General features: G+C 49.9%; 2 protein-coding genes across 5 annotated transcripts in view; one reads left to right on the forward strand and one right to left on the reverse strand.

Annotated features, from left to right (window-relative positions):
• LOC140468548 (uncharacterized) overlaps positions 1-8,153 on the reverse strand; it is a 112,953-nt gene extending 104,800 nt beyond the window's left edge. The window contains exon 1 of the mRNA XM_072564638.1: positions 7,705-8,153. Within this exon, the coding sequence (XP_072420739.1) occupies positions 7,705-7,767 (63 nt within the window). The 5' untranslated portion in view covers positions 7,768-8,153. The remainder of the gene's footprint in view (positions 1-7,704) is intronic.
• A 162-nt stretch (positions 8,154-8,315) lies between these two features.
• LOC140468546 (SWI/SNF-related matrix-associated actin-dependent regulator of chromatin subfamily B member 1-like) overlaps positions 8,316-24,220 on the forward strand; it is a 36,311-nt gene continuing 20,406 nt past the window's right edge. The window contains exons 1-5 of one of the 4 annotated variants that reach the window (XM_072564635.1): positions 8,316-8,541; positions 13,148-13,259; positions 13,491-13,620; positions 14,860-14,997; positions 16,769-16,896. In XM_072564635.1, the coding sequence (XP_072420736.1) occupies positions 8,458-8,541; positions 13,148-13,259; positions 13,491-13,620; positions 14,860-14,997; positions 16,769-16,896 (592 nt within the window). In that variant the 5' untranslated portion in view covers positions 8,316-8,457. The remainder of the gene's footprint in view (positions 8,542-13,147; positions 13,260-13,490; positions 13,621-14,859; positions 14,998-16,768; positions 16,897-24,220) is intronic. The other 3 variants (XM_072564634.1, XM_072564637.1, XM_072564636.1) reach the window with 3 other exon arrangements.

The following is a 24,220-nucleotide window of genomic DNA, read 5'->3' on the forward strand; positions in this document are numbered from 1 at the left end:
AAGTGTGCATTCTCTCTCTCTCTTGAAAGCGTGCGCTCTCTCTCTCTCGAAAGCGCACACTCTCCCTCTCTCTCTAGCACGCTCTCGCTCTCTCTCTAGCGCGCTCTCTCTCTAGCGCGCTCTCTCTCTCTAGCGCTCTCTCGCTCTCTCTAGCGCGCTCTCGCTCTCTCTCACGCTCTCTCTCTCTCTCTCTAGCGCGCTCTCTCTCTCTAGCGCGCTCTCGCTCTCTCTCACGCGCTCTCTCTCGCTCTCTCTCTAGCGCGTGCTCGCTCTCTCTCTCTCTAGCGCGCTCGCTCTTTCTCTCTCTAGCCCGCGCTCGCTCTCGCTCTCTCTCTAGCGCGCTCTCTCTCTCTCCCTCTCTCTCTCGATAGCGCGCGCACTCTTTCTCTCTCAAAAGCGCGCGCATTCTCTCTCTCTCTCTCCCTCTCTCTCTAGATAGCATGCGCACTCTCTCTCTCCCTCCCTCTCTCTCTCTCTCGAAAGCGCGCGCACTCTCTCTCTCTCGAAAGCGCACGCATTCTCTCTCTCTCTCGAAAGCGCGCGTATTCTCTCTCTCTCTCTCGAAAGCGCACGCATTCTCTCTTTCTCGAAAGCGCGCGCACTCTCTCTCTCTCGAAAGCGCGCGCACTCTCTCTCTCTCCCTCTCTCAAAAGCGCACGCACTCTCTCTCTCGAAAGTGCGCGCTCTCTCGCTCTCTCTCTCTAGCGCGCGCTCTCGCTCTCTCTAGCGCGCTCTCTCTCTCTAGCGCGCTCTCGCTCTCTCTCACGCGCTCTCTCTAGCGCGCTCTCTCTCTCTAGCGCTCTCTCGCTCTCTCTAGCGCGCTCTCTCCCTCTAGCGCGCTCTCACTCTCTCTCTCTCCCTCTCCCGAAAGCGCGCTCTCTCTGTCTCTCTCTCTCTTGAATGCGCATGCATTCTCTCTCTCTTGAAAGTGTGCATTCTCTCTCTCTCTTGAAAGCGTGCGCTCTCTCTCTCTCGAAAGCGCACACTCTCCCTCTCTCTCTAGCACGCTCTCGCTCTCTCTCTAGCGCGCTCTCTCTCTCTAGCGCTCTCTCGCTCTCTCTAGCGCGCTCTCGCTCTCTCTCACGCGCTCTCTCTCTCTCTCTCTCTAGCGCGTGCTCGCTCTCTCTCTCTCTAGCGCGCTCGCTCTTTCTCTCTCTAGCCCGCGCTCGCTCTCGCTCTCTCTCTAGCGTGCTCTCTCTCTCTCCCTCTCTCTCTCGATAGCGCGCGCACTCTTTCTCTCTCGAAAGCGCGCGCATTCTCTCTCTCTCTCTCCCTCTCTCTCTCGATAGCATGCGCACTCTCTCTCTCCCTCCCTCTCTCTCTCTCTCGAAAGCGCGCGCACTCTCTCTCTCTCGAAAGCGCACGCATTCTCTCTCTCTCTCGAAAGCACGCGTATTCTCTCTCTCTCTCTCGAAAGCACGCGTATTCTCTCTTTCTCGAAAGCGCGCGCACTCTCTCTCTCTCCCTCTCTCAAAAGCGCACGCACTCTCTCTCTCGAAAGTGCGCGCTCTCTCGCTCTCTCTAGCGCGCTCTCTCTCTCTAGCGCGCTCTCGCTCTCTCTCACGCGCTCTCTCCCGCTCTCTCTAGCGCGCTCTCTCTCTCTAGCGCTCTCTCGCTCTCTCTAGCGCGCTCTCTCCCTCTAGCGCGCTCTCACTCTCTCTCTCTCCCTCTCCCGAAAGCGCGCTCTCTCTGTCTCTCTCTCTCTTGAATGCGCATGCATTCTCTCTCTCTTGAAAGTGTGCATTCTCTCTCTCTCTTGAAAGCGTGCGCTCTCTCTCTCTCGAAAGCGCACACTCTCCCTCTCTCTCTAGCACGCTCTCGCTCTCTCTCTAGCGCGCTCTCTCTCTAGCGCGCTCTCTCTCTCTAGCGCTCTCTCGCTCTCTCTAGCGCGCTCTCGCTCTCTCTCACGCTCTCTCTCTCTCTCTAGCGCGCTCTCTCTCTCTAGCGCGCTCTCGCTCTCTCTCACGCGCTCTCTCTCGCTCTCTCTCTAGCGCGTGCTCGCTCTCTCTCTCTCTAGCGCGCTCGCTCTTTCTCTCTCTAGCCCGCGCTCGCTCTCGCTCTCTCTCTAGCGCGCTCTCTCTCTCTCTCCCTCTCTCTCTCGATAGCGCGCGCACTCTTTCTCTCTCGAAAGCGCGCGCATTCTCTCTCTCTCTCTCCCTCTCTCTCTCGATAGCATGCGCACTCTCTCTCTCCCTCCCTCTCTCTCTCTCTCGAAAGCGCGCGCACTCTCTCTCTCGAAAGCGCACGCATTCTCTCTCTCTCTCGAAAGCGCGCGTATTCTCTCTCTCTCGAAAGCGCACGCATTCTCTCTTTCTCGAAAGCGCGCGCACTCTCTCTCTCTCGAAAGCGCGCGCACTCTCTCTCTCTCCCTCTCTCAAAAGCGCACGCACTCTCTCTCTCGAAAGTGCGCGCTCTCTCGCTCTCTCTCTCTAGCGCGCGCTCTCGCTCTCTCTAGCGCGCTCTCTCTCTCTAGCGCGCTCTCGCTCTCTCTCACGCGCTCTCTCCCGCTCTCTCTAGCGCGCTCTCTCTCTCTAGCGCTCTCTCGCTCTCTCTAGCGCGCTCTCTCCCTCTAGCGCGCTCTCACTCTCTCTCTCTCCCTCTCCCGAAAGCGCGCTCTCTCTGTCTCTCTCTCTCTTGAATGCGCATGCATTCTCTCTCTCTTGAAAGTGTGCATTCTCTCTCTCTCTTGAAAGCGTGCGCTCCCTCTCTCTCTAGCACGCTCTCGCTCTCTCTCTAGCGCGCTCTCTCTCTAGCGCGCTCTCTCTCGCTCTCTCTAGCGCGCTCTCGCTCTCTCTCACGCTCTCTCTCTCTCTCTCTAGCGCGCTCTCTCTCTCTAGCGCGCTCTCGCTCTCTCTCACGCGCTCTCTCTCTCTCTCTCTCTAGCGCGTGCTCGCTCTCTCTCTCTCTAGCGCGCTCGCTCTTTCTCTCTCTAGCCCGCGCTCGCTCTCGCTCTCTCTCTAGCGCGCTCTCTCTCTCTCTCCCTCTCTCTCTCGATAGCGCGCGCACTCTTTCTCTCTCGAAAGCGCGCGCATTCTCTCTCTCTCTCTCCCTCTCTCTCTCGATAGCATGCGCACTCTCTCTCTCCCTCCCTCTCTCTCTCTCTCTCGAAAGCGCGCGCACTCTCTCTCTCTCGAAAGCGCACGCATTTTCTCTCTCTCTCGAAAGCGCGCGTATTCTCTCTCTCTCTCTCGAAAGCGCACGCATTCTCTCTTTCTCGAAAGCGCGCGCACTCTCTCTCTCTCTCTCGAAAGCGCGCGCACTCTCTCTCTCTCCCTCTCTCAAAAGCGCACGCACTCTCTCTCTCGAAAGTGCGCGCTCTCTCGCTCTCTCTCTAGCACTCTCTCTCTCTCTAGCACGCACGATCTCTCTCTCCCAAAAGTGCTCTCTCTCTCTCTGTGTCTCTCTCGAAAGCGTGCGCATTCTCTCTCTCTCTCGAAAGCGCGTGCATTCTCTCTCTCTTGAAAGCGTGCACTCTCTCTCTCTCTAGCGCGCTCTCGCTCTCTCTCTAGCGCGCGCTCACTCTCTCTAGCTCGCTCTCTCGCTCTCTCTCACGCGGTCTCTCTCTCGCTCTCTCTAGCGCGCTCTCTCTCTCTAGCGCGCTCTCGCTCTCTCTCACGCGCTCTCTCTCGCTCTCTCTAGCGCGCTCTCTCTCTCTAGCGCTCTCTCGCTCTCTCTCACTCTCTCTCACGCGCTCTCTCTCGCTCTCTCTAGCGCGCTCTCGCTCTCTCTCACGCACTCTCTCTCGCTCTCTCTAGCGCGCTCTCTCTCTCTAGCGCGCTCTCGCTCTCTCTCACTCGCTCTCTCTAGCGCGCTCTCGCTCTCTCTCTCTAGCGCGCGCTCTCGCTCTCTCTCTAGCACTCTCTCTCTAGCACGGGCACGCGCTCTCTCTCTCTAGCGCGCTCTCGCTCTCTCTCTAGCGCGCTCTCTCTCTCTCTCAAAAGCGCGCGCATTCTCTCTCGCTCTCTCTCTAGCGCGCGCTCTCGCTCTCTCTCTAGCACTCTCTCTCTCTCTAGCACGCACGCTCTCTCTCTCCCAAAAGCGCTCTCTTTCTCTCTGTGTCTCTCTCGAAAGCGTGCGCATTCTCTCTCTCGAAAGCGCGTGCATTCTCTCTCTCTTGAAAGCGTGCATTCTCTCTCTGTCTTGAAAGCGTGCACTCTCTCTCTCTCTCTAGCGCGCTCTCGCTCTCTCTCTAGCGCGCTCGCTCTCTCTCTCTCTCTCTAGCACGCGCTCGCTCTCTCTCTCTCTCTCTAGTGTGCTCGCTCTCTCTCTCTCTCTCTCCCTCTCTCTCTCGATAGCGCGCGCACTCTTTCTCTCTCTCGAAAGCACGCGCATTCTTTCTCTCTCTCTCTCGATAGCATGCACACTCTCTCTCTCCCTCCGTATCTCTCTCTCGAAAGCGCGCGCACTCTCTCTCTCCCTCCCTCTCTCTCTCTCTCTCTCGAAAGCGCGCGCACTCTCTCTCTCTCGAAAGCGCGTGCACTCTCTCTCTCTCTCTCGAAAGCGCACGCATTCTCTCTCTCTCGAAAGCGCGCACATTCTCTCTCTCTCTCGAAAGCGCACATTCTCTCTCTCTCTCTCAAAAGCATGTGCACTCTCTCTCTCGAAAGCGTGTGCACTCTCTCTCTCTCGAAAGCGCGTGCACTCTCTCTCTCTCCCTCTCTCGAAAGCGCGTGCTCTCTCTCTCTCTCTTTCTCTCGAAAGTGCGCGCTCTCGCTCTCTCTCGAAAGCGCGCGCTCTCTCTCCCTCTCGAAAGCGCGCGCTCTCTCTCTCGAAAGCGCGCGCTCTCTCTCTCGAATGCGCGCGCTCTCGCTCTCTCGAAAGCGCGCTCTCTCTCTCTTTCACAAAAGCGCGCGCCCGCTCTCTCTCTCTAGCCCGCGCGCTCTCTCTCTCTAGCCCGCGAGCTCTCTCTCTCTAGCCCGCGAGCTCTCTCTCTCCAGTAAAACCCCCTAATAATTGCATTCAGAGTGCCCTGTGGTAATTGGGGTTAGAGACCTCTGTAGTAATTGGGGTTAGAGGCCCCTGCAGTAATTGGGGTTAGAGGCCCCTGTGTTTTTGGGGGGGTAGAAGCCCCTGTGCTTTGTGGGGTTAGAGTGCCCCTGTAGTAATTGGGGTTAGAGGACCATGTAATAATTGGAGTTGGAGTGTCCTGTAGTAAACGGGGTTAGAAGCCCGTGTTTTGTGGGGTTAAAGCTCCCTGCAGTAATTGAGGTTAGAGAGCCCTGTAGTAATTGCAATTAGAGGTCCCAGTGTTTTGTGGGGTTTAAAGTCAGTGTGTTTTGTGGGGTTAGAGCCCCCTGTGTTTTGTGGGGTTTGAGGCCGCTGTGTTTTGTGGGGTTCAAGGCTGCTGTGTTTTGTGATGTTAGAGTCTCCTGTGTTTCATGGGGTTTGAGGCCCCTGTAGTAATTGATATTAGAGTGCAGTGTAGTAATTGGAGTTAGAGGCCCCCTGTGTTTTGTGGGGTTAGTGGATCCTGTGTTTAGCAAGTTTAGAGGCCCCTCTGCTTTGTGGGGTTTGGTGCCCCCGGTTTTACTGAGATTAGAGGCCACTGTAGTAATTGGGGTTCGAGTCCCCTGTGTTTCGTGGGGTTGAAGTGCCCTGTAGTAATTGAGGTTAGAGCCCCCTATAGAAATTGGGAATAATTGGGGTTATTGGGGTTGGGGTAGTAATTGGGGTTAGAGTGCCCTGTAGGAATTGGGGTTAGAGTGCCCTGTAATAATTGGGGTTCGAGCCCCCTGTAATAATTGGGGTTCGAGCCCTCTGTAATAATTGGGGTTCGAGCCCCCTGTAATAATTGGGGTTCGAGCCCCCTGTAATAATTGGGGTTAGAGTGCCCTGTAGGAATTGGGGTTCGAGCCCCCTGTAATAATTGGGGTTCGAGCCCCCTGTAATAATTGGGGTTAGAGTGCCCTGTAATAATTGGGGTTCGAGCCCTCTGTAATAATTGGGGTTCGAGCCCTCTGTAATAATTGGGGTTCGAGCCCCCTGTAATAATTGGGGTTAGAGTGCCCTGTAGGAATTGGGGTTCGAGCCCCCTGTAATAATTGGGGTTAGAGTTCCCTGTAATAATTGGGGTTAGAGTGCCCTGTAGGAATTGGGGTTCGAGCCCCCTGTAATAATTGGGGTTAGAGTTCCCTGTAATAATTGGGGTTCGAGCCCCCTGTAATAATTGGGGTTCGAGCCCCCTGTAATAATTGGGGTTAGAGTTCCCTGTAATAATTGGGGTTAGAGTGCCCTGTAGGAATTGGGGTTCGAGCCCCCTGTAATAATTGGGGTTAGAGTTCCCTGTCGTAACTGGGGTTAGAATGCTTTGAAGTAATTGGGATTAGATGACCCTGTGCATTGTGGGGGTAGAGGCCGCTGTGCTTTGTGGGGTTAGACTGCCCCTGTAGTAATTGGGGGTGGAGACCCCTGTATTAATTGGGGTTAGAGGCCACTGTAGTAATTGGGGTTGGAGACCCCTGCATTAATTGGGGTTAGAGACCCCCTATAGTGATTGGGGTTAGAGGCCCCTACGCTTCGGGGGGTTAGAGGCCCCTACGCTTCGGGGGGTTAGAGGCCCCTACCCTAGGGGGGTTAGAGGCCCCTACGCTTCGGGGGGTTAGAGGTCCCTACCCTAGGGGGGTTAGAGGCCCCTACGCTTCGGGGGGTTAGAGGCCCCTACCCTAGGGGGGTTAGAGGCCCCTACGCTTCGGGGGGTTAGAGGTCCCTACCCTAGGGGGATTAGAGGCCCCTACGCTTCGGGGGGTTAGAGGTCCCTACCCTAGGGGGGTTAGAGGCCCCTACGCTTCGGGGGGTTAGAGGTCCCTACCCTAGGGGGGTTAGAGGCCCCTACGCTTCGGGGGGTTAGAGTGCCCTACCCTAGGGGGGTTAGAGGCCCCTACACTTCGGGGGGTTAGAGTGCCCTACCCTAGGGGGGTTAGAGGCCCCTACGCTTCGGGGGGTTAGAGGCCCCTACGCTTCGGGGGGTTAGAGTGCCCTGTAGTGATTGGGGTTAGATGACCCTGTGCGTTGTGTGGGTAGAGGCCGCTGTGCTTTGTGGGGTTAGAGTGCCCCTGTAGGAATTGGGATGAGAGTGCCCCTGTAGTAATTGGGGTTAGAGCCGCCTGTAGTAATTGGGGTTAGAGGCCCCTGTGTTTTGCGGGGATAGAGGCCCGTGTAGGAATTGGGGTTGGAGACCCTGTAGTACCAGGGGTTCAAGGCCCCTGTGCTTTGTGGGGTTAGAGTGCCCTGTAGTAAATGGGATTCGAGGGCCCTGGAGGAATTGGGGTCGGAGGGCCCTGGAGGAATTGGGGTCGGAGGGCCCTGGAGGAATTGGGGTCGGAGGGCCCTGGAGGAATTGGGGTCGGAGGGCCCTGGAGGAATTGGGGTCGGAGGGCCCTGGAGGAATTGGGGTCGGAGGGCCCTGGGAAAAGATTTCCTAACCCACGATAGGCCCACAAAAGCAAAATTGGTCAAATTGTACCAGGACACCCAGAAATCCCGTGCAGCTCACAAACTGGGTGGGACAGCACACAGACAATGGAATACGCTTTCAGCTCCCATGGACATGACAGAGATCTCAAAACTCTAAGGGCAGTTTCCCAACCCAGCAATACCAAAGCCCCACAAAGAGCAGGACAGACAGAGAGGCATCAGCAAAGGACATGTTCCAGGAACAGGACAATGGAATCACCCCACCACTTCAGGGAAGACTTTAACACCTACCTGTGAAGGTGAATGGAACCATGATACCGTCAGGGTGTTGCATTGTGCGAAGGAACAGGACATTCATCCAATAAACTGTTTTCCCATTAGCATCCTTGCAACTAAATTACTCCATTTCCAGAAACATTGTAGTTTCCCATTTCTTAATCAGTGTCATTCTGCAGCATTACTATAAAACCGGTCTCTTCCTCAGCTCTGGGAAGAGACCAAATCTGACCTGTCCTAGCAGACTGTCAGTTCTGTGTCAGCCTGGGTCAATTTCTCTCCCAGCGATATCGCTTGCAATAAACTGGTTGTCAATTTCACTTCGAGCTGTGTTTTGTGATCTCTAACCGATTGGGCAAATTTCTCCAACACCCTCCGACAGTGCGGTGCCCCCTCAGCACTGACCCTGCGACAGTGTGGCGCGCGCCCTCAGCCCTGATTTTGCTGGTGGGGGTAGGTTTCAGCCTCCCATGTTAGATATTGCCACCCACGTTTCTGCAGCCAGGGTCGGTGGGCTCTGTGTTGGGTTTGTCAGTGAGCTCCGTCAGGCAGGTTTAATCTAACAGCCTGGCTGCCTTTTCCGGTCTCTCCACTGAACAAGCCTCCTTGGGATAGACTGACAGCTCCCTGTTCCTGCAGGGCTGGAGGATTTTCATTAAGATTCTGCCTGCGTTCCCCCTCTCTCTGTTCCCCCCTCTCTCTCTCTCTCTCTCTGTCTCTGTCTCTGCCTCCCTTTCTCTCGTTCTCCTCTCTCTCTTCCCTCTCTCCATGGCGGCCAGTAAAACATTCGGATTGAAACCTGTGAAATTCCAGCTGGAACAAGCGAGCGAGTGGTTCATGATTGGATCGGAGGTAAAGGATCGCGTTTCTGATGGTATTCAACATCACACACAGGCAGGCAGTGAGAGAGGGAGGGAGGGAGGAAGGGAGAGGAGGAAGGATCTCCATGACCATTTTTGAGGCAATGTGGAAAACAATGCCTGTGTTAAAACAGCAGTGACAATGGGAACTGCATGTGGATCAGAATCCTGAATCTGGCCCCTTCTACTGGGTTTTGCCTGGGGCTAACTCCTGTGTGTCGTGTGTGTTTGTGGTTTTGTGTGACACGTTAAACAGAGGCCAGCTACAGGGATGAATCTGGGTCTGTGGTTCTCACCCTGTGCTGGTGTTGGTGCTGCTCCTGGGAGAGGGGGCGAGGTGGGGGGGACTGTAACCTAGAGCTTTGTTTGCTTCCATCCTCCTGCAGCATTTCACTCCCCCCCCCCCTTTGCACTGGCTGTTAAAATCCCTTCACAAAACACCGGCTTCCCTCTTCAATGGGCTCTGGCTGCAGATGGTCCCAGCTCAGGCTTTCTCTCTGACCCCTAAACGTTGCTGTCATTGTCCCCCGATTTGGTCGTTCTGTGTCAGTCAGGACCACTTTGTGTGTGTGGGTGTGTGTGTGTGAGAGAGAGAGGGAGATCATGCCTCTGTGTGTGTAGTAAGGTGTGTGTCTGCATTGTTTTGTGCATCTGTGTGTATGTATGTTGTGGTGTTTTGGTGTTGTTTTGTGTGTGTGTGTGCGCGCGCGCAATATGTGTATCTGTCTGTCTATATATATGTGTGTGTGTGAGAGAGAGAGCACGCCTCTGTGTGTGTGTGTGTGTGTGTTGTAATATGTGTGTGTGCCTCTCTCTCTCTCTCTCTCTCTATATCTGTCTGTCTTTCTCTCTGGTTGTTTTTTAGCCCCAATGGTTTCAGGGGCCCTGATACACTGCAGATCTCTGACTGTGTGAGATTGCGGCCTATCTTCCAGCTTCCACCCTCCTCCCCCAACGATATGGCAGAGAGAAGCTGAACTGATATTGAAACAAGGAAGACTTGCATTTGTATAGCACCTAATGTGATTGTTTTACAGCCAATAAGGTGCACACTTTAGAATGTGGTCACTGTTGTCAGAAATGGAACAGACCACAGGAGGACAGCAAGATCCCAAATGTTTGGTTGTGAACTTTTAGATTAGATTAGATTACTTACAGTGTGGAAGCAGGCCCTTCGGCTCAACAAGTCCACACTGACCCACTGAAGCACAACCCACCCAGACCCATTCCCCTAAACCTAACACTAGGGGCAATTTAGCACGGCCAATTCACCTAACCTGCACATTTTTGGATTGTAGGTGGAAACCAAAGCAAATGGGGAGAATGTGCAAACTCCACACAGAGAGTCGCCTGAGGTGGGAATTGAACCCTGGTCTCTGGCGTTGTGAGGCAGCAGTGCTAACCACTGTGCCACCCATCTGTTTGACTGTGAAGCTGATTGAGCAATTCAGGTTAAACAGCAAACAATGTGTAATCCTCATTCTTTCATTCAACATAATACCATGGATTCTTCTCATCCACAAGCAGTTTAACAGTTTAGAGACCACCAGGCTAGGCCGAGAGACCACCACACCAGGACCAGACCATCAAGCTAGGCTGAAACAACCACACTAGGCCGAGAGACCGTCACACTTGGCTGAAACCACCACTCTAGGCTGAAACCACCACGCTAGGCCAACAGATCGCCAATCTGGCCAAGAGATTGCTATGCTAGGCCCAGGCCACCATGCTAGGTTGAGAGGCCATCACACTAGGCTGAGAGGCCATCACACTAGGCTGAGAGACCGCCACGCTAGGCCAAGAGACAGCCACACTAGGCCAAGAGACAGCCACATTAGGCCGAGAGACCACCATGCTAGGCCGAGAGGATACCTCACTGGGTCTGTGCTAAGGCTGGGAGATCGGGTCTGTGCTAAGGCTGCGAGATCAGGCCTGTGCTAAGTCTGCAAGATAGGGTCTGAGCTAAGGCTGCAAGATCGGGCCTGTGCTAAGGCTGTTGTTTCGGGCCTGTGCTAAGGCTGGGAGATCGGGCCTGTGCTAAGGGACTGAGATCGGAAATGTGCTAAGGCTGCGAGATCGGGCCTGTGTTAAGGCTGGGAGATCAGGCCTGTGCTAAGGCTGTGAGATCGGGCCTGTGCTAAGGCTGGGAGATCGGGCCTGTGCTAAGGCTGCGAGATTGGGCCTGTGCTAAGGCTGGGAGATCTGGCCTGCGCTAAGGCTGGGAGATCAGGCCTGCGCTAAGGCTGGGAGATCAGGCCTGCGCTAAGGCTGGGAGATCGGGTCTGTGCTAAGGCTGCGAGATCGGGCCTGTGCTAAGGCTGCGAGATCAGGCCTGTGCTAAGGCTGGGAGATCGGGCCTGTGCTAAGGGACTGAGATCGGAAATGTGCTAAGGCTGCAAGATCGGGCCTGTGCTAAGGCTGTGAGATCGGGCCTGTGCTAAGGCTGCGAGATCAGGCCTGCGCTAAGGCTGGGAGATCAGGCCTGCGCTAAGGCTGGGAGATCGGGCCTGTGCTAAGGCTGGGAGATCAGGTCTGCGCTAAGGCTGGGAGATCGGGCCTGTGCTAAGTCTGGGAGATCGGGCCTGTGCTAAGGCTGGGAGATCAGGACGTTGTTGAGAAGAAATGAGAGAGAGACAAAGAAACGAGAAGAAATGAGAGAGAGAGAGACAAAGAAACACAAGAGGGAAAAAAAATGAAACAGACAGCATCCTATTCTATGACACCACTCCATGCCATAGATAACACCATCTATGTGTAGCAGCAAGGTCAGGAATCAGAGCGACCCAGATTAAAAGATGATCTGCAAAAGAGCCAAAGGGAGGGAGGAAGAGGAAAACAAATGTTCATTTACGTTTACGGTAATTGTGGATCTGAAAGATACTGCCTGAAAGGGCAGTGAAAACAGATTCAATCGGGACGCTGGGGAATGGGATCGACCACACAGCAGCCCTGGGACGATGAGCTCCTTTCTGTTGAACTAACTGTTGGAAATTACACAAACGGTTTGGGTGAACAGTCAGAAGGCCTGGCTGATGGCACAGAGATCAGGAGGAAAGCGAAAGGTGAAGGAAACAAACTGCCTCACACATTGCTAAAGGGCTAGGAAGTTGCTCAGTGCAGAATTCTCACCATGTGCCTGGTTCCTCTTGTCATTTGGAGCATTGGGTTAGTTCTGATGAAGAAAACTCACAGCATGTTGTCATCCATTGTGAGAAGAATTGAATGCCAAGGTTATGCAGTTATACGGGACGTTGGTGAGGTCACAGCTGGGGTACAGTATTGGTCTCCTTATTGAAAGAGAATGTAACTGCACTGGAAGCACTTCAGAGAAGGATTTCCACACTGACACATGGATGGGCAGGTTGTGTTATGAGAAAAAGATTGAACTGACTGGAATTGTATCCACTGGGGTTCAGAAGAGGAAAGTTGATGCAATTGAAAATATAAAGTCCTGACGGTCTTTGGAGGGGAGCAGCAGGAGGCCATTCAGCCCCTTCTCCTGTTTAATACGATCATGGCTGATCCCATCTTGGCCTCAACCCTGCCTCCCTGCCCATTGCTCCCTTTAACCCGTTCCTCTAAACGTCTGTCTGTCTCCTCCCTAAATTTACTCCATGTCCCAGCATCCATTCTGGGATAACAAATGCCTCAGATTCACGAAACCATCGAGTGAATTAACCCCTCCTTGTCTCTATTTCTAAACTGCTGCACCTTATCCTGAAACACTGACGTCTCGGTCTAGATCGTCCTGCCTGAATGAACATAATGTCCACCTCTGCTTTGACAATCCCTCCTTTCGCATCTTATTGACTTCAGTTCCATCTCCGCCCATCCCTCTGAACGCCAGAGGGTGTCGAGCCAAACTGCTCAATCTCTCCCCGTAAGGCAAACCCCTTGCCTCTGGGACTGACTGAGGGAACCTCCTCTGAACCGCCTCCAGTACAACTCCATCCCTCCTCAAGTAAGGGTATCTGGAAGGAATGTTATGTCTTGAGGGAGGATCTATGCCTTGGGAGCAAGCTTTCCAAACAGGTCACCCATCGAAAATCAGGAAAACCCTTTTTTTTGAAAATAGAGGGTCATGACCCCTCAGACTCTATTCCTCAAAAAGCTAAGACTTTGAATATTTTTCAGACAGAAGTAAATCGAATTTTGAGAAGCAGGGAGTTGGGGTAGGGGGGAAATATTATTGGAGGTTGGAGATCTTATTGATCTTATAAATGGGGAGAGCAGTCTGAGAGCTCAAGGGAGCTACTTCTCCGAATTCATATGTTGGTAAATCATTCTATTACTTAATGTAATGTAAGGGTCTGGTTTTCCTTTGTTTCTCGTTGCCTGTTGTACATGTCACTATAAACCCATTGCAGTTTTGCTTTGTCAACAGTCACGGTGTAATTGAAGGCTCTGGCCATGGGGTGGTGGCTATGCAGCCAGTGTCTCTCACTTCCCTTGCACACATTCTCCTTATTTTGGGAACTGTCGGGCCATCCTACATCCTTCCACGGACTGAGGCGAACCCTCGGAAGCATGGTGGCTTTTTCCCCCCGTGCGGACTGACGCTTGTGAATGTTTTTTCTCTCTCTCTCTCTCTCTGACAGGTGGGAAATTACCTGCGCATGTTCCGGGGCTCGCTCTACAAGAAGTATCCATCCCTCTGGAGACGCCTGGCTACTGTCGAAGAGAGGAAGAAGATTGTTGCTTCGTCACACGGTGAGGGTGAACCCTGAGGAGTTTCTATTCCTCAGCTTCCTATCCTGTAACTGCTGTGGTCTGGCCCTCCCACCCCTCTGCAGGATTTGGCCAGGATTCTCCAACACACTCCTTCAGACAGTGTCCATTTGACCTTGGTGTTGTGTGGTGCATGTCATCCAGTCACAGGACCCTCCACGATTGAAGAATCCCAAGTAACCAACGATGCATGTCTTTGCCTGTTCTCTCTAGATCATGGCTACACCACTCTGGCCACAAACGTTACCCTGCTACGTGCAACGGAGGTGGAAGAGATTCTGGAAGGCAACGATGAGAAGTATAAGGCTGTCTCCATCAGCACTGAGCCTCCGACATACCTTCGGTAATAAAACCTACCTTGTGGGGTCTTAGTCCAGTTAGCTGCCTTCGAACTGGGGTGGGGGGGGGGGGGGGCGGGGGCTTCTCCCCACGGTCTTGGTCAGAGGAGTGAGAAGGTTCGATAACCACCTCTTGCCTCTGAGCCTGCAGCTTGTGGACCAAGTCCCAGTCCAGCCCCTGCCAGGCCCCAAGACGGTGCATTGATATTAGGGGTTAACCCTCGATGGGGGAGATTCCAGCGCACGCCAGTGGGAGGCAATGAGAGCTGGGGGGGGGGGGAGCGGGGGGAATTCCTGGTACAAGGGAGAGAATATCAGAGTCTCAAATTGAACTCAAATTCCACAATCTGGGGCCCGTGACAGGATTCAAACCAAGTTCCCCCCGAACATGATCCGGGTCTCTGCATTAACAGTCCAGCGATACCGCTAGGACATCGCCTCCCCCCCCTTGACGGAGGAGAAAGAGGGAGTGGACTGGATCTGTCCACTCTCTGGAGCTTAAACAATTGAGAGCTAATCCCATTGCAATGTATAAAACTGTTTGAATTTTTGACGGGTTACATACTGTGATTCATGTCTGTCAGTCTCTCTCTCACTTTTTTCTATGTTGCTTTGTTTCTCCATCTCTCTCTCTCTCTGTTTCTCCATCTGTCTCTCTCTGTTTCTCCATTTCTCTCGCCTTCTCTCCTTCCAAATCTTTCTCCCTCGCTGTCCATCTTTCTGCTGTTCCCTCCTTTTGCCCCTGTCTGTCTCACTGTTTCTCGCCCTCTGTCTGTCACCCTCTCTGTCTCTGACACTTTACCTCTCGCTCTTTCTCCATCTGTTTCTCTCTCCTGATCTCCCTTTCTCCCCAGCCTTATTCTCTTTGGGCTCTTTATTTTTTCTCTCTCTGTGACTATCTTCATCTCTCTCTCTCTCTCTCCCTCTTTCTTTACCTATCACAGTCTCAGCCTGCGTCTCCCTCTCTCTCTCCATCTGTGTATCTTTAATTCTCAGTTTATCTCTCTCCTCATTTTCTGTCCCATCATCTCTCTTCCCCTTTCTCTCCACCTATCTTTTGCCTCCCTCGCTATTTTCTCCACCACTAATGTTTCTGTCAGTCCCTGTCTCTCTGTGTCAGGTTGTCTCTCTGTGTATTTCTCTCCCTCCCTCTCTTTCAGTCCTATTCTGTTTCTGTCAGACTCCCTCTCCCTTTCTGTCTGTCTCCCACAATCTCACTTTTTTTTTCTACTTTCCCATTGCAGGGAACCAAAGTCGAAGAGAAGTAACCAATGGGTTCCCACTCTACCCAACAGTTCCCACCACTTGGACGCAGTGCCCTGTTCAACCTCTATCAACAGAAACCGCATGGGACGGGACAAGAAGAGGGTGTTCCCTCTATGGTGAGTTCGGCAGGTGGATACCCAGATGGCAAGTAACAGCAACTAGCAAAGAGGTGATACTGTTGGAGGGTCAATACTGAGGGTCAGTGCTGAGGGAGCACCGCACTGTGGAAAGGTCAGTGCTGAGGGAGTGCCACACTGTCGGAGGGTCAGTGCTGAGGGAGGGCCGCACTGTCGGAGGGTCAGTGCTGAGGGAGGGCTGCACTGTCGGAGGGTCAGTGCAGAGGGAGTGCCACACTGTCGGAGGGTCAGTGCTGAGGGAGTGCCACACTGTCTGGTTTAAAGTGAGAAGGGAAAGCTTGAAAATGCACCGAAAGGGCAACTTTTTCATACAGAGGGTGGAGCGTGTATGGAATGAGCTGCCAGAGGAAGTGGTGGAGGCTGATACAATAGCAGCATTCAAAAGGTGTCTGGATGGGTATATGAAAAGGAAGGGTTTAGAGGGATATGGGCCAAGTGCAAGCAAATGGGACTGGATTATGTTCGGAAAACTGGTTGGCATGGACGAGTTGGACTGAAGGGTCTGTTTCTGTGCTGTACATCTCTATGAGGCCTAAGTGAGGACTGCAGATGCTGGAAATCAGAGTCTAAATTAGAGTGGGGCTGGAAAAGCACAGCAGGTCAGGCAGTATCTGAGGGGCAGGAAACTTAACATTTTGGACAAAAGCCCATCTCTATGACTCTATGCCCTCTAGTTTTGGTCGCCATACACGAGGAGAAAGGCCTTGTCTATTTACCCTATCCATGCCCCTCATGATTTTTATGAACCTCTGTATGATCATCCCTCAGCCTCTGATGCCCCAGAGGCGAATGGTGCCGAACGTTGTGCAATTGTCAGTGAAAATCCTCACTTCTGACTTTATGGCAAAGCAGCTGAAGATGTCTGGGGGCACGGATTCTATCCTAGGGAACTCCTGCAGAGGTTTCCTGGAGCTGAGATAACTGACCTCCAACAACTACAATCATCTTCTGCTTTGTAGTTTATGACTACAACTGTGAGATTTTGACCCCCGACCCCCGACCCACAGTTTGACTTGGGCTCCTTGATGCCACATTCAGACAAAAACAATCTCCTCCTCCTCCTCTCTGTCTCTCGTCTCTTGTGTCTGTCTCCTCTCCCTCCCCTTTCTCCCTGTCTCATTTCCTCTCTCTCTCTCTTCCTCTCTGTATGCTCCTCGCTCTTTCCCCATCTATTCTTGTCTCTCCCCATTTTTCTCTGTCTTCCTCCTTCTGCCTCTCTTCATCACTTTCTGTCTTGCCCTCTCTCCCTTTCTCTCTCTCTCCACCTTTTTCTCTTTCTTCCTCTCTGTTGCTGTCTCCTCTTCTCTCCCACTCTGTCTCTCCCAGTTCTTGCCTTCCCTAGTGTCTCTGTCCCTGTCCCCCTCTGTTCTTGCTGTCTTTCTGTCTCCGTCCCTCTCCCTCTCTCCCTGTCTCTCCCTCTACACCCCGTCTCTCTGTTTTCACCCTCTCTGTCTCTGTCCCTCTCCTTCTGTCTCTGTCTCCTTCTCCCATCTCTCTCCCGCTCTTTCTCTCTGTCTTTCACCTTCTGTCTCTCCTGCGTTCTCACACTCTCTCCCTCTTCTCTCTCTCTATTCTCACCCCCTTCCTCTCTGTTTCTTGCCTTCTCTGTGTACCTCAAACCCTCCCCCCTCTCTCTTGATGTCTCCCGTCTCCCACCTCCCACCTTCTCTGTCTCCCCTCTATTTCCACACATCAGTCTCTCTGTCGGACTCTGTCTCTTATTCTCTCTTTGTCGACTCCTTTTCTGCAGTTTTGATGACCACGATCCTGCGGTTATCCATGAGAACGCCGCCCAGCCTGAGCTCCTGGTGCCAATCCGGTTGGACATGGAGATCGATGGGCAGAAGCTGCGGGACACTTTCACCTGGAACATGAATGGTAATGGGACTACAGTCCCAGTTCTGCCTGGGCCAGCACAGGGTGGGACAGGTCTTCCCAGCAACATTCACATATAACTGCCCCACTGCTGACTGTGACCCCGGGGAACTGGGGGGGGGCGGTGAGCATGCACTGGCAGCAGATTAAGGACTGATCGACAAATTCAGGGGATTCAAGGAGCAAATCAAAAGCATCCCTGCATGATTTGAGGCAGGTCATGCAGTAGACAGCTTCAAAAGTGACAACAGAACACAACAAACATGCACCCTGGATTATTAACCCAGTAACGTTACCCGATGCTATTGTACTCTGGATTATTAACCCAATAACACAACCCTACACGGCTGTATCCTGGATTATTAACCCAGTAATATAACCATACATTGCTGCACCCTGGATTATTAATGCAATAACATAACCCAACACTACGGTACCCTGGGTTATTGACCCAGTAACATACCCCTACACTGCTACACCTCTGATTATTAACCCAGTAACATAATCCTACACTATTGTACCCAGGATTATTAACACAGTAACATAACACTACATGGCTGTATTCTGAATTATTAACCCAGTAATATAACCCAACACTACAGCACCCTGGGCTATTAAACCATCAACATAACCCTGAAACTGCTGTACCCGGGATTATTAACCGAGCAACATAACCCGACATTGCTGTATCCTGGATGATTAATCCAGTCACATAACCCCACACTACTGTACCTAGGATTATTAACCCTGTAATATAACCCTACACTACTGTACCTAGGATTATTAACCCTGTAATATAACCCTACACTACTGTACCCTGGATTATCAACACAATAACATCAAACCACACTACTGTACCCCGGATTGTTAAACCAATAGCATAATCCTACACTTCCACACCCTGGATTATTAACCCAGGGACATAACCCTACACTTTTGTACCCTGGATTATTAACCCAGTAACATAATACTACACTACTGTACCCTGATTTATTAACCCAGAAACATAATCCCCTGCAGTGCTGTATCCTGGATTATTAGCGCAGTTACACAACCCTATATCACAGTAATATAATGCCACACTACTGTACCCTGGATTATTAACCCAGTAACATAACCCTACACGACTGCACCCTGGATTATAAACTCAGTAAGATAACCTTATACTACTGTACCCTGGATTATAAACCTAGTAAAATAACTTTACACTGCTGCACCACGGATTATTAACACGGTAACATAACCCGACACTGTTCTACCCTGGATAATTAGCCCAGTAACATAACGCTATACAATTGTAGTTGAAAAATGTGGTGCTGGATAAACACAGCAGGCCAGGCAGCATCCGAGGAGCAGGAGAATCGACGTTTCGGGCATAAACCTTTCTTCAGGAATCGCTATATGATTGTACCCTGGGTTATTAACCAAGTAACATAATCCTAAAGTGCTGTACCCTGGATTATTAACCCAGTAACATAATCCTACACTGCTGTACCCTGGATTATTAGCCTAGTAACATAACCTAAAACTATGGTACCCTGGGTTATTGACCCAGTAATATAACCCTGCACTGCTGTCCCCTGGGTTATTAACCCAGTAATATAACCCTGCACTGCTGTCCCCTGGGTTATTAACCCAGTAACATAACCCCACACTGCTGTCCCCTGGGTTATTAACCCAGTAACATAACCCCACACTGCTGTCCCCTGGATTATTAACCCAGTAACATAACCCCACACTGCTGTCCCCTGGATTATTAACCCAGTAACATAACCCTACACTGCTGTACTCTGGATTATTAACCCAGTAACATAACCCCACACTGCCGTCCCCTGGGTTATTAACCCAGTAACATAACCCCACACTGCTGTCCCCTGGGTTATTAACCCAGTAACATAACCCCACACTGCTGTCCCCTGGATTATTAACCCAGTAACATAACCCAACACTGCTGTCCCCTGGGTTATTAACCCAGTAACATAACCCCACACTGCTGTCCCCTGGGTTATTAACCCAGTAACATAACCCCACACTGCTGTCCCCTGGGTTATTAACCCAGTAACATAACCCCACACTGCTGTCCCCCGGATTATTAACCCAGTAACATAACCCCACACTGCTGTCCCCCGGATTATTAACCCAGTAACATAACCCCACACTGCTGTCCCCTGGGTTATTTACCCAGTAACATAACCCCACACTGCTGTCCCCTGGGTTATTAACCCAGTAACATAACCCCACACTGCTGTCCCCGGGGTTATTAACCCAGTAACATAACCCCACACTGCTGTCCCCTGGGTTATTAACCCAGTAACATAACCCCACACTGCTGTCCCCTGGGTTATTAACCCAGTAACATAACCCCACACTGCTGTCCCCTGGATTATTAACCCAGTAACATAACCCCACACTGCTGTCCCCTGGATTATTAACCCAGTAACATAACCCCACACTGCTGTCCCCTGGATTATTAACCCATTAACATAACCCCACACTGCTGTCCCCTGGGTTATTAACCCAGTAACATAACCCCACACTGCTGTCCCCTGGATTATTAACCCAGTAACATTACCCCACACTGCTGTCCCCTGGGTTATTAACCCAGTAACATAACCCCACACTGCTGTCCCCAGGGTTATTAACCCAGTAACATAACCCCACACTGCTGTCCCCTGGATTATTAACCCAGTAACATAACCCCACACTGCTGTCCCCTGGGTTATTAACCCAGTAACATACCCCACACTGCTGTCCCCTGGGTTATTAACCCAGTAACATAACCCCACACTGCTGTCCCCTGGGTTATTAACCCAGTAACATAACCCCACACTGCTGTCCCCAGGGTTATTAACCCAGTAACATAACCCCACACTGCTGTCCCCTGGGTTATTAACCCAGTAACATAACCCCACACTGCTGTCCCCTGGATTATTAACCCAGTAACAATACCCATCAAACTGTAACCTGGATTATAGCTCGACACATTGTACCATGGAGTATTAACCCAGTAACAACTCTACATGGCTGGACCGTGGATTATTAACCCAGTTATTTAGCCCTACACATTGTACCCTAGATTATTAACCCAGTAACATAACTCTACATGGTTTTTCCCTGGTTTATTAACCCAGTAACACAACCTACACACTGTCCCCTGGATTATTAACCCAAAAACATAACCCCACACTGCTGTACCCTCGACTTTTAACGCAGCTACATACCCCTACACTGCTGCATCCTGTATTATTAACCCAGTAACAAAACCAAACACTACGGTACCCTGGAGTATTGACCCAGTGACATATCTCTACACTGCTGCACCCCAGATTATTAACCCAGTAACATAACTCTACACGGTTTTTCCCTGGATTATTAACCCAGTAACATAATCCTACAGTACCGTACCCTGGATTATTATTCCAGTAAAATCGTCCAACACATTGTACCCTGGATTATTAACCCAGTAATATAACTCTACATGACTGTACCCTGGATTATTAGCCTAGTAACATAACGCTACATGACTGTACCCTGGATTATTAGCCCTATAACATAATCCAACAGTACCATACCTGGATTATTGACCCAGTAACATAATCCTGCACTGCTGTACCCCGGATTTTTAACCCAGTAACATAACCCAACACAACGGTACCCTGGACTATTGACCCAGTAACATAACCCTACACTATTATACCCTGGATTATTAACCCAGTAACAATTATCTACACGCTGTATCCTGAATTATTAACCCAGTAACATAACCAGACACTATTGTACCCTGGCGCATTAACCCAGTAACACAACCTACACACTGTACCCTGGATTATTAACCCAAAAACATAACCCCACACTGCTGTACCCTCGACTTTTAACGCAGCTACATACCCCTACACTGCTGCATCCTGTATTATTAACCCAGTAACAAAACCAAACACTACGGTACCCTGGATTATTGACCCAGTAACATATCTCTACACTGCTGCACCCCAGATTATTAACCTAGCAACATAATCCTATCCTATTGTACACTGGAATATTAACATAGTAAAATAACACTACACTACTATACCCTAGATTATTAACACAGTAACATAACCCTACACTGCTGCACCCCAGATTATTAACCTAGTAACATAATCCTACACGACTGTACCCTAGATTATTAATCAAGTAACATAACACTACCCTACTGTATCCTGGTATATTAACCCAGTAACACAGCCCTACATGGCTGCAACCTGCATTATTAACCCAGTAAGATAATGCAACACGACGTACCCTGGGTTATTAAACCAGCAACATAACCCTGAAACTGCTGTACCCTGGATTATTAGCCCAGCAACATAACCCTACACTACTGTACCCAGGATTATTAACCCAGTAATATAACCATACACTGCTGTACCCTGGATTATTAATACAGAAACATAGCTCTACACTACTGTACCCTGGATTATTAACACGGTAACGTAGCCCTACACATTGTACCCTGGATTATTAACCTAATAACATAACCCTACATGGCTGTACCCTGGATTATTAGCCCAGTAACATAACGCTACACAGCTGTATACTGGATTATTAACCAGTAACATAAACTAACACGATTGTACTCTGGTGTATTAACCCAGTAACATCACCCTACACTACTGCATCCTGTATAATTAACCCAGTAACACAACCAACACTACGGTACCCTGGACTATTGACTCAGTAACATAACCCTACATGGCTGCAGCCTAGATTATTAACCCAATAACAGAACCCACTCAACTGGACCCTCGATTATTAACCCAGTTACATACCCCTACACGGCTGCTTCCTATATTATTAACCTAGTAACATAACCCAACATTACGGTACCCTGGATTATTGACTCAGTAACATATCCCTACACTGCTGCACCCTGGATTATTAACCTAGCAACATAATCCTACCCTACTGTACACTGGAGTATTAACATAGTAAAATAACACTACTGTACATGGGATTATTTACCCAGTAACATAACCCTACACTGCTGCACCCTGGATTATTAACCCAGTAACATAACCCTACACTACTGTACCCTGGATTATTAACCCAGTAACATAACCCTACCCTACTGTATCCTGGTATATTAACACAGTAACATAACACTACCCTACTGTATCCTGGTATATTAACCCAGTAACACAGACCTACATGGCTGCAAACTACATTATTAACCCAGTAAGATAACACGACACTATGGTACCCTGGGTTATTAAACCAGCAACATAACCCTGAAACTGCTGTACCCGGAATTATTAGCCCAGCAACATAACCCTACACTGCTGTACCCTGGATTATTAACCCAGTCACATAGCCCTACACTACTATACCCAGGATTATTAACCCAGTAATATAACCCTACACTACTATGCCCTGGATTATTAACACAGTAACATTACCTACACTACTGTACTCTATTATTAACCCATTAATATAACCCTACACTACTGTACCCTGTATTTTTAACCCAGTAACTGAACCCAACACTGCTGCACCCCAGATTATTAACCTAGTAACAATACTCTACACTGTATCCTGGATTATTAACACAGAAACATAACCAGTTACTATTGTACCCTGGCATATTAACCCAGTAACCCAGTAATATAACCCTATACTACTATACCCTAGATGATTAACCTAGTAACATACCCCGACACTGCTACATCCTGTATTATTAATCCAGTAACATAACCCAACACGATGGTACCCGAGATTCTTAACACAGTAATATAACACTACTCTGCCATACCCTGGACTATTAACCCAGTAACATAGCCCTACACTACTGTACCCTGGACTATTAATCCCTGAACATAACCATACCCGACTGTACCTTGGATTACTAACCCAGTAGCACAACCCTACACTTCTGTACCCTGGATTATCAACATAGTAACATCACACCATACTACTGTACCACGGATTATTAAACCAATAACATGATGCTACACTTCCGCACCCTGGATTATTAACCCAATGAGATTACCCTACACTACTGTACTCTGAATTATTAACGCAGTAGCATAATCCTACATTACTGTACCATGGATTATTAACCCAGTAACATAACCCTATGCTGCTGTATCCTAGACTATTGACCAAATAACATAACCAGACATTGCTGCACCCTGGATTATTAACACAATAACATAACCCTACACTGCTGTACCCTGGATTATTAACACAATAACATAACCCTACACTGCTGTACCCTGGATTATTAACGCAGTAACATAACCCTACACTACTGTACCCAGGATTATTAGCCCGGTAACATAACCCTACACTACTTACTGTGGATTATTAACCCAATAACATAACACTACACCGCTGTATCCTGGATTATTAACACAGTAATATTACCCAATACCACTGTCCCCTGGACTACTAACCCAATAACATAACCCCACACTGCTGTACCCTGGATTATTAACCCAGTAATATAACTCTACAATGCTGTACCTTGGATTATTAACCCGGTCATATAATCCAACACTACTATACCCTGGATTATTAACCCAGTAACATAACCCTACACTGCTGTACCCTGGATTATCAACCGAGTCACATAACCCTAGATACTGTACCCAGGATTATTAACCCAGTAATATAATCCTTCACTACTGTAACCTGGATCATCAACACAGTAACATAACACTACACTACTGCACTATGGATTATAAACCCAGTAACATAACCCTATATTACTATACCCTGCGTTATTAACCCTGTAACATTATCCAACACTACTCTTCCCTGAAGTATTAATGCAGTAATATAACCCTGTACTACTATACGCTGGATTATTAACCCAGTAACATAACCGTCCACGGCTGTACACTGGATTATTAGCCCAGTAACATAACGCTACACGACTGTACCCTGAATTATTAACCTAGTAACATAATCCTACAGTACCGTTCCCAGGATTATTAACCCAGTAACAATACCCTACACTACTGCACTATGGATTATAAACCCAGTAACATAACCCTATACTACTATACCCTGCGTTATTAACCCTGTAACATTATCCGACACTACTGTTCCCTGAAATATTAATGCAGTAATATAACCCTGCACTACTGTACGCTGGATTATTAACCCAGTAACAATACCCTACACGCTGTATCCTGGATTATTAACCCAGTAACATAACCCTACACGACTGTACCCTGGATTCTTAACCCAGTAACATAACCCTACACGGCTGTACCCTGGATTATTAACCCAATAACATAATCGTACACAACTGTACCCTGGATTATTAACCCAGTAATAACTCGAC

Source organism: Chiloscyllium punctatum, chromosome 47 (assembly GCF_047496795.1).
Source record: "Chiloscyllium punctatum isolate Juve2018m chromosome 47, sChiPun1.3, whole genome shotgun sequence".
NCBI classification, from domain to species: domain Eukaryota; kingdom Metazoa; phylum Chordata; class Chondrichthyes; order Orectolobiformes; family Hemiscylliidae; genus Chiloscyllium; species Chiloscyllium punctatum.